Source organism: Stomoxys calcitrans, chromosome 2, assembly GCF_963082655.1.
Source record: "Stomoxys calcitrans chromosome 2, idStoCalc2.1, whole genome shotgun sequence".
NCBI classification, from domain to species: domain Eukaryota; kingdom Metazoa; phylum Arthropoda; class Insecta; order Diptera; family Muscidae; genus Stomoxys; species Stomoxys calcitrans.
Window position 1 is genome coordinate 226,360,316 of NC_081553.1, and position 13,862 is coordinate 226,374,177.

The following is a 13,862-nucleotide window of genomic DNA, read 5'->3' on the forward strand; positions in this document are numbered from 1 at the left end:
CATGACCTGATTTAGCTGCCTTATAAACCGATCTGGGATCTTGAATTCTTTAGCCTCTAGAGAACGCAATTCTCATCCGATTTGGCAGACATTTTGTACAAAGGCTTCATGACCTTTAACATACATGTCCAATATGGACTGAATCGATCTTTAGCTTAATACAGCTCCCATATAAACCGATCTCCCGATTTTGCTTCTTGAACCCCTACAAGGTGCAATTCTTATCCGAATGGACTGAATGACATCGACAATGTTCAGCATTCAATTCATTTATGGTCCGAATCGGACTATAATATGATATAGCTCCAATAGCATAACAGTTCTTATTCATTATTCTTTGTTTGCCTAAAATGAGATACCGCCCAAAGAACTCGACAAATGCGATCCATGGTGGAGGGTATATAAGGCTCGGCCCGGCCGAACTTAGCATGCTCTTAATTTTTTTCTTTACCCAAGCCATAAAAATGCACGCAAATAAATTTTAGCTCTGATAATTTTGAACGGTAGATGTAAAGAAACATTGCTCCTATAGAGGGCGCAGTTTTCATCCAAGTACGCAAATAAAACTCAGCTCTCATAACTTTGCAGGGTAGATGTGAAGAAACATTCCTCCTATAGAGGACGCAGTTTTCAACCTATTAGGTTAATATTGAGTACAATAATATCTCTTATAACTGACTTTATTAAATTTGGGTTTATTTGGTTTGGTTTTTCAAAATATTCCCCACTAAGATCTATACACTTGAACATGCGTTTGAACCAATTATAGAAGCTCTTTTGCCATTCTGATTGAGGTTTCTACAATACATGCTTTCTGAAAGCATCGACCACTTCTTCTGGTGTCGAAAAACGTTGACCTCTTACTTTATTTTTTACCTACGGGAGTATAAAGAAGTCATTCGGTGCCAAGTCAGGACTATACGGCGGATGACTCATCAAATCGATGTTTTGAAGGCTCAAAAATGCAGTTATTTTGTATTTTTGGAGCATTTCTTTCGACCAATTGACAAGAGCTTTTTTTGAGCGACGGTCAAATGTGCATGCAATATTGAATGTATGCTGGTCCCCACTAATGCCTTAGGCTGTCTCAATCTCACGATAGGTCACATGACGATCTTGCAATATCAGTTGGCGCACAGCATCAATGGTTTTTGGAACAACTTATTTTGGACGACCTTCACGAAATTCATCTTGGTGTGAACCACGACCTCAGTTGATAGCGGGTTTAGACAGAGCTTCATGCATTGTATATATACTGCGGTTGTCAGTCCTATAATGCTATATGGTGTTGTGGTCGGGTGGACGGCGCTTCAAAAGACCACCTACTGTTCAATACTTAACCGGATCCAAAGGATGGATTGTTTGTGCATCACAACCCCACTGAGGACGACACCATCTGATGCACTGAATTTAATGCTACATCTTATGCCTCTGGACATTGTGGCTAGACAAATTGCAGCGACCACTACCGTGAGGTTAAGGGAGCTTTCTAATCGGTCATGTAGCGGCTACGGAGACACCATTATCCTGGATACAATGTCCGATGTTCCAGACAGTGTGGATAACAACCTACCTCAGCCGCTATTTGATAAAAAGAATTGTACCACCATTCCTGATAGAACCAATTGGGACTATGATATCCCTGGTAAGAGAAGTTACATAGACTTCTTTAGAGATAGTTCAAAACTAGAAAAGCAGGTGAGCTTTGGGGTTTACTTTAAAGATCTAGAACTGGCCATATCGAAAAGGTCACCCGACTACTACAGTGTGTATCAAGCTGAGATCCTAGCAAGTAAAGAAGTGGTGGAATGGCTAAGATATAATGTCATAATGACGATTGGCATACATATATTCTCAGATATGACAACGAGATGGCTAAACACTTCAATGTTCGCCTTTTTGGATACCGGGCCACAGAGATATCCCAGGGAATTGTTAAGCTGACGTGTTTACGAGTCTAAGAACTACTACCATGTGAGTCCAGGAACTTCTACCACAATGTAGATGCGCCCTCTATAGACTCAGTAAGTAAAATCAGGAGTTTTAATAACGAAGCTTTATCAGATTACGGGCCACCGCGGCGTAGAGATTAGCATTTCCGCCTATGATGGTGAAAGTCTAGGCTCAAATCCCAGCGTAGTGACATATGTAAGATATCCAGCCATGTTAAAACTTCTCTAACAAGTGCTATCGCTAAGCGGCATGCCGTTTAAACTCGGCATAAAAAAGGAGGGCCCATACCATTGACCTAAAACTTGAATAGAACTGCACTCATTGAAATGTGAGAATGGAATGTTCATGGACAAATTTGTAAAAGACTTTTCATAGAAAATAATAGTAAGCCCTACATTCACCTCTGGTCATCACATTAGCCTTAATATCAAAAAATTATAAATAGACATTTCGCTTTCCAAATTCCCTTCTATCTAGGGATTCATCATCAATTCAGCATTCGTTTTCTTTTCTATTTTCATCAAGGAATCAATGGTTCAAGCATTGCTATGTGCTGCAGAAAATGATCTCCCTGTGATCCACTTATGTCTTCCGCATCCAAACATAAACATGCCCCCGGCGCATGACTCACTCACTCACTCGCTGGCTAACTCAAATCATGTCAAGCCATAGCAGCATTGCATTCATTACCACTTCTGAGAGTCCCCCCCACCATCTGTTGTAAACAGTATTTTTTATTTGTTACTGCTGCTGCTGCTGCTGTTGTTGACGCTGCTGCCGTAACTGATGTTGCTGTTGTCGTTTTGAGTAATCCATTGGATCGCATCGCATCACATCGCAATTCATCCATCCGTCTATCGTGTGGGAAACACACGACAAATCTGTTTCCCACGGTCTTGTATATTGCGTACTTAGTTACGGAGAAACAACAAAAACAACAGCAAAAACCAAAAAAAAAAAAAAAACAACTCACAAAAAACAAAACCAAACGAAGAAAAAAAGAAACTAAAGCCAGCAATAACAACAAAAACAACATACGGCAACGGCCCCAGAGAACTGTCATCATTGACAATAAACAAGACATGCCCAGGCAGGCGGGCAGGCAGCACTGATGAACGAGCGAGCTCAGATCAGCACGGCACGGCACGGCATCAGAGACGAACGGGTAAACAGAGCCGGGTCGGTGTGTCGGTACGCGATCTCAATGGCCGAACGACAAATGTAGCGAGTGTGACGAGCAACTAACTGAAAATGTAGAGATGCCAATGCATGAAAAAGTTCAAATGTAAATTTGCCCATGAATATTCCATAAAGGAGCAGGGGGAAATTTTTCACATATCAATGAGTGCTGTCCTATTCAAATTTAAGCTATATGATAAGGCAACTATTTTACAAATCAGAGTCCGAATGGCGTGTCGAGGTGCGACACCTCTTTGGAGAGAATTTTTTACTTGGCAAAGTACTTCACAAATATCGTCAGCATTACCAGGGGATAACCACCACTGAAAATTTTTTTTCTGATGTTTTCTCCAGGATTTGATCCCAGGAGTTCAAGGTCAGAGGCGGACATGCACTTTATAATGCTGTCCGATTTATGTCTTGACTTAATGAAAAGGACCTCCATTTTCTAGCCGATATATACAGCGGGAAAGGAAAAAAAATAAATTTCAAACGAATAAAGCTCTTTGAAATTGATTTGGAAAGGGTAAATTAGACGATGTTCTAGGATTTGCTGAAGTTTATTGTTAAGCCCTTTAGCGAAAGACGGGCGTAACAGTTAAGAAAAATTCAATTTAATTAATCTTTGATTGATATTATTTCTTTTTTGTTAAGCCCTAAACAGGAGCGTACCGAGAAGGCTCATAGATGTTGGGCACTAAGTAAACGGGCCGTAGGCTCGAAATGGGGCCTGAATCCAAGGATAGTCCACTGGCTCTACAGGAGCGTGATTAGACCAATACTTACTTACGCCTCAGTAGTTTAATGGACTGCCAAGGAGAAAAAGTGCAACATAAGGACCATACAACAGGTTCAGAGAACATGTTGTCTTGGCATAGGCGGAGCGATGAGGACCACACCCACTAGGGCACTGGAGACTATTCTAGATATCCGACCCATTGACATACTGATTAAGTGCGAGGCAGCCACTGCGGCTATGAGACTTAAGGCAATGGGAGAATGGATTGAGGATGGGAGCAGCTCATACCATTGCGTTACAATCGAGGCGACGATAGGAAACCTGCATGGAAGGTAAGAGGTTTCCGATCGGATACCTTAGTTGAACCTTGAAGTCGAGTACGAGACACTGCTGCCATCGGCACAGTCTTGCTTCGACGGAACCCTAGTACTGCCATCTGGAAGATCATGTTACACGGATTGATCAAAGCTGGAGGACAGAGTGGGCCTGGGGGTTTACATTCAGAACCCAGGGACTGAGATCTGTTTTAGACTGCCTGACCATAATAAGGTCCTGCAGGCGGAAATCCGGGCGATAACGGAATGAGTGAAGTGGTGTGGTGCTAACGCTAGGACGTCGGGTGTGAACATCTTTACCGGCAGTAAAATTACGATAAGGGCAATAACAACCAGGACGGTAAGGTCACGAACAGTCTTGCAGTGTAAGGAGATTTACGCATCGTTTGGGTGCGGGACCATAACGGAGTAAGGGGAAATAAAGGGGAAGAGGATTTGTTCGTGAAGGCCAGAGGACTGCCAATAATAAACTTGGTTAACCCGAAGCCTTTCGGGTCGACGCAGTCTAAGATAAGGAATTGGGCAACGACTGCGCATGCGACATTGTGGAACAGCGAAACGGTCGGTAGGACGTCGAAAATCCTATGGGGGGATCCAGATCGTGAGAAGACGAGGCTATTACTGAAAGGAAGTAAGAAGGTTAGTATAGCTATTGGTATTATAACGGGACACATAGGACTACGAGCTCCCTTGTTTAAAATCGGTGCGGTAAGTGATAGCATGTGTAGGGCATGCGGGGAAGATGTTGAGACGTTGGAGCATTTCCTTTGTAATTGCCAGGCTTTCGGGGTGGATTAATATCTGTACCCTCTTTTCAACCTAACCTAAGGCCAAAACAGAATGAACGTGTTGAGGATCGTCGGGTTGAAAAAAGCAGCTCTGCAAACAAATGGTAAAAAATCAACACGCAAAAGTTAAACAATTTTTAACTTTGAGAACTAATAATACAATCTACATGTGGCAGCATTGAATGACTGGTCACATTCAAGAGTCAAAGTCGAAATTTTTTTTTACTCTACCGCATTGCTTTTGTGGGACTTGTGTGCAGAGAGAAGCTCAACGCGTTCATTCTGTTTCGGACTTTAGAGATTTATCAGTGATCCTAATCTTAAAACTACAATTCTGCAACATTATGATTAACCTGACATTTGTCAATAGATTCATTGCAAACAAATTTGTTATATATCAAGTATAATGTGATAAAATAAAAAAAAAACTTACTTGATGATCACAAATTTGATAATCTGAAAGAAAAAAAAATCGGTTAAAAAATTTTTTTTTAAAAATAATTTTATTCTTACAACGGTATTCACGAAACTTAATGTAGATTTGGTAGATAGTTTCATTTTACAGATTTCCTTTATAGAACTGTGAAATAAATCCACTTTAAGTCTTCATTAAGTTTTTTAAATGCGGCCGCTGAAGTATTGATCAAAAATGTCAGTGTCTCATAAAAATTTTGTTTTTACTAGGCCATCCTGAGCCAAGATTCAGATAACTTTTAATGCAAATATATTCACAATATCAAGTCCCAGGAAAAAAATATGACGAATGGGTAATTTTGATGAATTTTCCAAAATTTACTTAAATTGTCTACCCGTTGTTATCTTTCAAGATTCAGTAACTTTAAATGCAAATATATTCACAAAATCAAGTCCCAGGAATATGCTCGGATTTTTCAAATCAAAGAAAATTTCAACTAATTTATAAAGGAGTAAAACAACTTATTTGAAATTTTATAAAATCATTATTTGATCAGTAATAAATTCCGGTAAGTCTCTTAAAATTTGGGTAAGCCTTTGTTAACTTCAAATGCAAATATCAAGTCCACGCCAAAGCCATAGCGATTTTTAATTTATTCCAATTTTTTCCTAATTCAACTGTTATTTGGCAACCCATCGTGGCGCAGAGGTTAAAAGGTCCGCCTATGACACTGATCGCATGGTTTTGAATTTAGTGGTGGTTATCCCCTCCTTATGCTGGCGTCATTTGTAAGGCATTAAGCCATGTAAAAATTGATTCTACAAAGAGTAGTCGTCCTCTGGCATTCGGCATTCGTACTAGGTTATAAAAAGAAAGTCCCTTATCATTGATATTAAACTTGAATCGGACAGCATGCATTGATATGTAAAAAGCATCCTCCTCTGTTTCTTAATGGAAGTTTCGTTGGTAAATTTTTCTTTGGACCTATTGCTATTTGAACCATCTCCCAAGAGGTTTGTTCAATGAGTCAGAGGGAAATTTCACTCAAATCGCCTTCCATTAAAAAAAAACTTCCAACATGACATCTCTATTTTAGACATATTCTCTTATTGGCACAAGCGTAGCATTTGCCGATGCCCAAAGTGCATGCACTGATGATCAGTAGCATTGGGACTTCAATAAAGTGGTTGGTTTATTACAGAGAAAGAGAGGCAAGAATGGGCAACAAGAGTTGCCAACACATCTTTGACTTTAAGATGAATGATTATAACAAAAATAAATCTAAAAATCTCAAAGAATAATAGGAAATGTAATAGAAACGAAGATATATACTCAATATTTAATTATATTTTGAATTATTTAATTTTATTTGCTACTTAATGAAATATTTGCCATTTTGCAGGTATTAAAAGCCAAAGCAAAGAGATGTCAGGACAGGTTAAGGTTACACTATTGCAATAACTGCAGATGATTCTCACCTACAGACCGGAGATCGCGGAGGTGGAAGTCCGCGAGAATCTGGACCCGAAGGTGGTTGTGAGGGGGGTGCATGCTGTCATAACTCCTGTTGAATTCATGGCAGTGTTGTACTCCCTCAAATTGAAGGAGACGATGAGTGAGGAGGTTTATCGTCGGCCGGTGCGTCTGGCTTCCGCGCCTTGGAAGGCGGAGGGTGGCGCTGCCAATGTCACCCTGGAGTGCACTCTGAGGGTGGCAGATAAGTTGTGCGAGGAGGGGGTGTACGTGAAGTGGTTCCGTTTCACCCCCGGATGCTAGATGCGGTCTTCGCATGCAATCGGTGCATGGGTTTCGACCACAGAGTAAGGGATTGCCGCGTGCAGGGTGTTATTTGTCGGACATGTGGTTTCGGCCTGTCCAAACCCCGTACATTGTAGGAATTGTGCATTTAAGGGGTTGCCGACGGATCACATAATGACCTCCGCGGCCTATCCGATTTATGCTGGTTTGGCGGCTTTGGCGAACGCTAGGCATAAAGGATCGTCATAGGGATTAAATTTTTTTACAGGTGACGTAGGAGTAGGGTCATGTCATGCGCAGCACTGGTTGCCCGGTCGCGCTGGTACAGGAACCGTATGTAGTGGATGGTAGTGCTGTAGGATTTCCGGGGGGGTGCGAGTCTTTACTGACAGAGGATGACAGCAACATCGACTGTACGGTGGTTAGCTATAGCCAGTGGGGAGTCTGAATTTGTGCAGAAGGGCGCTGTGGTAAGATGTTCTTGGATACCGTCAATTGTTGGTTTAGCGCCGATTTGGAGCCCAATCTTGGATATATGGATACGGTGCTACTACTCGCGAGTAGCAATCCGCTCATCCTAAGTTTAGACGCCAACGCAACCTCCCCGATGTGGTTCTCGAAAATGACCCACCATCATGAGAATCGCCATCGTTAGCAGTTGCTCAGCGAATGGTTGATTTTGAATGACGTCGATGTGTTGAACATACCGAGCGAGAAATATACCTTTGATGGGTCTTCAGGCGTTAGTGACATTGACGTTACGGCTGCAAATGGGGCGGCATTTACTGCTTTCCAGTTTAGGTGGTGGCATTGTGACTAATGGGACTCAAGTGACTGCTTTCCAGTTTAGGTGGTGGCATTGTGACTAATGGGACTCAAGTGACCATAATCCGATTGAGATTATGCACAAATACTTCTTATTAGCTTAGGTCGGTTGGGATTGTAAATGGGCCATATCCGTCCAAGTTTTAATATAGCTGCCATATAAACTGATCTTGGGATTTGATTTCTTGAGCCTCTAGAGGGCGCAATTTTTATCCGATTGGAATGAAATTTTGCATGACGTGTTTTGTTATGATATTCAACAACTATGACAAGTATGGTTCAAATCGGTCCTTAACCTTATATAGCTGCCATATAAACAGATCTTGGGTCTTGACTTCTTGAGCCTCTAGAGGGCGCAATTCTAATGCGATTGGAATGAAATTTTGCAGGACGTGTATCGCTATGACTTCCAACAACTGTTCAAATCGGTCAATAACCCGATAAAGGTGCCATATAAACTGATCTGGGGACTTGACTTCTTGAGCTTCAACAACTGCACCAAATAAGATTTAAATCGGTTCGTAACCTGATATAGCTGCCATATAAACCGATCTGGGATCTTGACTTCTTGAGGCTCTAGAGGTCGCAATTATTATCCGATTTGCCTCAAAGTTGGTTTGACGGATCCTCTCACAACCATCAACATACGTGTTTATTATGGACTGAATCGGTCTATAGCCTGATACAGCTCCCATATAAATCAATCTCTCTATTTTACTTTTGAGCCGCCAAAGGGCTCAATTCTTATTCGAATTCGCTGACATTTTACACAGGTGTCCAACATATAATTGAATTGTGGTTCGAACCGGACCATATCTTGATATCGCTCGCAGAGCAAATCTTTTCTTTTATCCTTATTTTGCCTAAAAAGAGATGCCGGGAAAAGAACTCGACATATGCAATCCATGGTGGAGGGTTTTGTTGTTGTTTTATCTCTTGATCTGGGTACTCCTACCTTCTGTCTTTGCTTTACTATACTTCTTTTGTATGGAAGTCTCTGTGGCGCAAAGGTTGCGCCTGGGTTCGAATCACGGCGAGAACATCAGAAACAGATTATTATTATCCCCGTCACTAAGGCTGGCTACATTTGTGAGTTCGTTGGTCAAGTAAATCTTCGCTCTAAGTGATATCGCATAGCCACACGTCCTTCAGACTTGGCTATAAAAAATGAGATCCCTTATCATTGAGCTTAAACTGATAACTGATTGATATGAAAGAAGCAAACCTGGTATATTATAATGAATACTTTCCATACTTTTTTGACTAGTGTATGGCTATGGTCCAAAACATGGTCTTGCTTCCTCAGGCAATACTTTGATGAAAAGATATGGCTAGGTGGTATCCTGGTGAGATTCTGTTGTAATTACAGTTCTTAGTTCTTATGATCCCTAATGGAGGATCTACTCTTACCTAGGTTAGGTAATATTAGTAAAGAGTCGCAGTCCTTTACAGACTCACTTGGACAATTTTAAGTCCATTGTGATACCACAGTAGCGATAGACCAAGGCTTCCGGCGGGAATCGAACCCACAACTCCTGCACTGGTAATCCAAGCACGCTACCAACTCGACTACCGGGGCGCCCAAACTAATATTACCTAAGAGTCTCCATAGTAGAATTATTCTTCACACCTATTTGCATTGCTACGCCATCAATAGTCACTTTTTAATGATACAAAATGATAGTCCAAAACCACCCAAATATTTCCCCTTTTATGTTCCGATCTAAAATACCTAAAACAACCCTACAACAGGTTGATTGCCATTGTGAGTATTTTCCCATAACTGCCTAGCTCACCTACCCTTTCCCCTCCACTCCACTCAACTCCCAACCATACCCGCATGCAACAGGCAGAAAGAAGTTTAGCATACCATCGATGGATGGATGGATGGATGAGTGTCAGTGTTTATTGTGTGAGCTACCTCCCCTAACTAACCCCTATGTGATGCGGCAACTCTAGTGAGATCGTTACCAATGGGAACACATGAATCTTTTGTACGTTACGGTTCGCTTAATACGTTTAAAAGGCAACCAGCCCAATGAACGGACAGACAGTCATGTAGAAGGGGACGCGACATAGCTTAGTGCAAACACAGCAGAACCACCACACAATGAGCTGAGAGCTCCGAGCATGTGAACCGATTCCGCACAGAGGAGGGAGAACCACACCAAACAGCCAGCCAACCATAAGTATCGAAAGCATAAATAAGTATTCATGTATATAAACAAAACGCTCGCCAAGATTGGGCCTCATTTCTAAAACTACACTCGAGCTTGAGACAACGTCGCGCAGCTAAAAAACCAAAAACCAAACAGGAATACGAAAAAGCCAAAAGATCGTTTCGCCAAATACTATTAACTCAATTTCAGTAACAAAAATAACTTATTCGAAAACCTATTAAAAGGACTTTAACTAGTTATGGTCATGGAAATGTCCAAAACCTATCAGTATCGCAAGGTTATGAAACCTTTGTTGGAACGAAAGCGAAGAGCACGCATCAACAAGTGTCTGGATGATCTCAAGGATCTCATGGTCGAGTGTTTGACCCAGGAGGGTGAACATGTGACGCGTTTGGAAAAGGCCGACATCTTGGAGCTAACGGTGGAACACATGCGCAAACTGAAACAACGTGGCAATTTGGCGGTGCGCTCCTCCACCCTCAATGCCCATGTGGAGTCATTTCGCTCGGGATATGTGCATGCTGCTGATCAAATATCCCAGGTACTGCTGCAACAGTATTTCGATGATGATGTCAGGAGTAAATTGATGAAATTTATGTCAACGCGCCTTTTGGATATGCAACACAATTTGGGACTACAAAATAACATAGGGGGTGCGGCAATAATCGAACCTAATAACCTGACAACAAATCATGACATGCCAGCCCAGCAATTGGCAAATAACAGGATTCATATAAGCGAGGATTGCCTAACCCATTACCGGCGTCTTAACACTGGCTATCATAGGGATAGCAAGGAGTCCAATGATATGATCGACATCATAACCGTAGACAACTCAATGGATTCTTCTGCTTCTGCTTTGTCAGCGAACTCCAGCAACTCGGAGCCGGTGTGGAGACCCTGGCAATTGGGCTCCAAAGAAATGTGTTAATACAAAACTATCAGGACTAAATTTAGATTCAAAGTTACCAATCGGGCAACAAGATCCTCAGTCTTCCAACCTAGACTATGCTAAGACATCCATCAGTATGTGGATTACGCAAAAAAAACCCAAAAACCAACAAATGGCGTGTAAATAAGTGAGAGTTTGACTGTGATATAAAACGAAATACACCCTAACTTTATTTATTTGATTATTAAATGATCCCTAATAGAGGACCAAAAAAAAAACATAAATGAAAATAATTTCAGTGTAAGATTCTATGAGAAAATAAAAGTAAATTAGCTTTATTATTAAATTATTAAGAAAAGGTAATAAATGGAAAAGAGATTTTTTATAAAAAAAATTTGTCACATTTGAATTTTTTAAGATTGAGAGATTTATGAAGGGCTCTTCAATGTCTTCGATGTTCAGTGGGTTGTTGGGCCTATCATGGCCAACATCAAGGTTTAAACCCTACTAGAAGGTCTAAGCATATTTGTTACATCTCTGATGCTGACAACATCAGGAGAGTAAAAACTTTTTTTGCGGCGGTTTACCGGGCACCCCGGTAGCCGAGATGGTAGCTTGCTAGGATTACCAATGCAGGGATCGTGGGTTCGATTCCCGCCAGAAGCCTTGGTCCGTCGCTACTGATGGTGTCACCATGGACTTAAGAAATTGTCTAAGTGAGTCTGTAAAGGACTGCCACTCTTATCTAACCTAACCCACTTTTTACTAATGCAGCGATTTAAATGGATACTTGAAACCTTTTTGCTCACGGCAAAATGTTCCACATCTGAAATGCGTTGCCAAAAATCCGTTCTATGCTCACGAATATTCCACTAAGGAACAATAAGTGCAGTCCGATTCACGTTTAAGTCAAATGATAAGGTTCCTCTATTTTTTTATTGCCGAGTCTGAACGGCGTACCGCAGTGCGACACCTCTTTCGAGATAAGTTTTTACATGACATAGTACCTCACAAATGTTGAGGAACTCTCAAATATTAAGGATACTTCAAGATTACGGAGTCTGATGGCCAAAGATTTTCCATTTACAGGAAACCTGCAGAAGCCGGTTGTGAAATGGACCTAGTCCCCTCTAAGACTCCATTGCATTTGTACGGGGAAGAAGCGGAAATCGATTTGATAATCAAGGAGAACGGTGATGCGGCTGATATAGCGAGGAGACTTATTACTTATGACAGTGCTCTTGGGATTTAAACTATTTCGAACCTTACAAGTCACCCGGGCAGGACGACATTAACCCGAAAATGCTACAGGAGGACTACGAATGCCTTTCGGGAACATTAATTGTGCTGTAATATAGTTTTTTAGGCTGATCAGTCTCTCATCGGCCAAGTACTTTAGGCTGATCAGTCTCTCCTCCTTCTTTGTTAAGACATTGGAGACAGTTTTGGATTTCCGCATTTGCAGTAGACTTGGGGGGTCCTTCTTCTCTGGATCAGGGGACTCACCTTGGCGGATTTTTTAGATATTGAAGGAGCCTTTAGCAATGTACATGTGCCTTCTATGGAGAGGGCGTTACGGGGTGCAGTTGTGGATGATACCACGATAGTTTGGATAATGAGAATGCTTGCATAGAGATCATGGCTAGTATAGGTCAAACGAAGATAAGGGTTAACGCCACAAGGAGACATTTCATCGCTACTATGGATTCTCGTTGTTGATGTGATATTCTTAGAAGTGTCCTTGGGTTCACGGCATCTTGGCTGTGAATTGCGGGCTTAGCGTGAATTCTAGGTGGTCGGAATTCACATCATAGAAAAGGATTCCTGAGTTCGAACTACCAACATTAAGGGGGTAATTTGGGCTAAATCGGCAACATATCTTGGCGTTATTCTCGATAGTAAATTGGACTGGAATTTGAATAGAGCCTCACGGGTAAAGAAGGTCTTTGTGACTCTTACTCATGTCAGCAGCTTATAGGAAGTAAGACCCCACTTACGACCTAGAATGATGCACTTGCTGTATTCGCCGCCGATAAAGCTAGTTCTGACATATGACTGTAATGTTTGGTGGCTGGTGACGGATAAAAGGACAAATGTGCGCGATATAGAAAGGGTTAATAGGGCTGCCTAGAGAATTATGACTGGGTATATGGGCACTACTGCGACAAAGTCCCTGGAGGTTTTGATGTGAATCAAGTGGATCGATTTGTTTATAAAGGGGAGGACTCTGATTGGACTATTACAGCTTGACCTGCTTAGAAAAACTCCAATTAGACATACTTGTATACTGGACAGCACTTTGAAAGACCTGCAGACGAACTTACAAGTAAGAACAGAAATATTAGACTGTAGTCCACTATTTCTTATATATAGCGCACTATATATTAGGATAGCGACTTTTACGGAATGGATGAAGAGTCGGATTAGGTTAACGAATATTATTTTATATACAGATGGATCTAAGGTGGTGAAAGGGTCCCTTTGTGGGATATATTTCGGTGAATTTGACATATCACCTTCTCTTTGCAAAAGCGTGATGACTGCAACATTTACCAGGCAGAGTTCTTTGTGATAGCTAAGGCGGCATAGATTGCGCTATCCAGAGGAATATATCGATCTAACATCTGTATCGGAGGCCACCGTAGCGCAAGGGTAAGTATGTCCGCCTATGACACCTGGTTCGAATGCTAGCAAGAACATCAGAAAAAGTTATCAACGGTGATTCTCCCCTTCTAATGCTGGCGACATTTGTGAGGTACTGTACCATTTATCCCTGTTCCTTAGTGGAATGTTCATGG

At 41.5% G+C, this 13,862-nt stretch overlaps 2 protein-coding genes across 4 annotated transcripts in view; one reads left to right on the plus strand and one right to left on the minus strand.

Annotated features, from left to right (window-relative positions):
* Positions 1 to 13,862, minus strand: part of LOC131995026 (uncharacterized) — a 162,173-nt gene that overhangs the window by 75,695 nt on the left and 72,616 nt on the right. For all 3 annotated transcript variants that reach the window (XR_009397074.1, XM_059362586.1, XM_059362585.1), the window contains exon 2: positions 5,428 to 5,450. Coding sequence is in view for 2 of the 3 variants with exons in the window: in XM_059362586.1 (XP_059218569.1) it covers positions 5,428 to 5,450 (23 nt within the window). In the remaining variant the exon portion in view is untranslated. The remainder of the gene's footprint in view (positions 1 to 5,427; positions 5,451 to 13,862) is intronic.
* LOC106083567 (enhancer of split m3 protein) lies at positions 10,060 to 11,425 on the plus strand. Its single transcript, XM_013246679.2, has one exon. It carries the CDS (start codon positions 10,411 to 10,413, stop codon positions 11,101 to 11,103), a length of 693 nt encoding a protein of 230 aa, XP_013102133.2. The 5' UTR covers positions 10,060 to 10,410; the 3' UTR covers positions 11,104 to 11,425.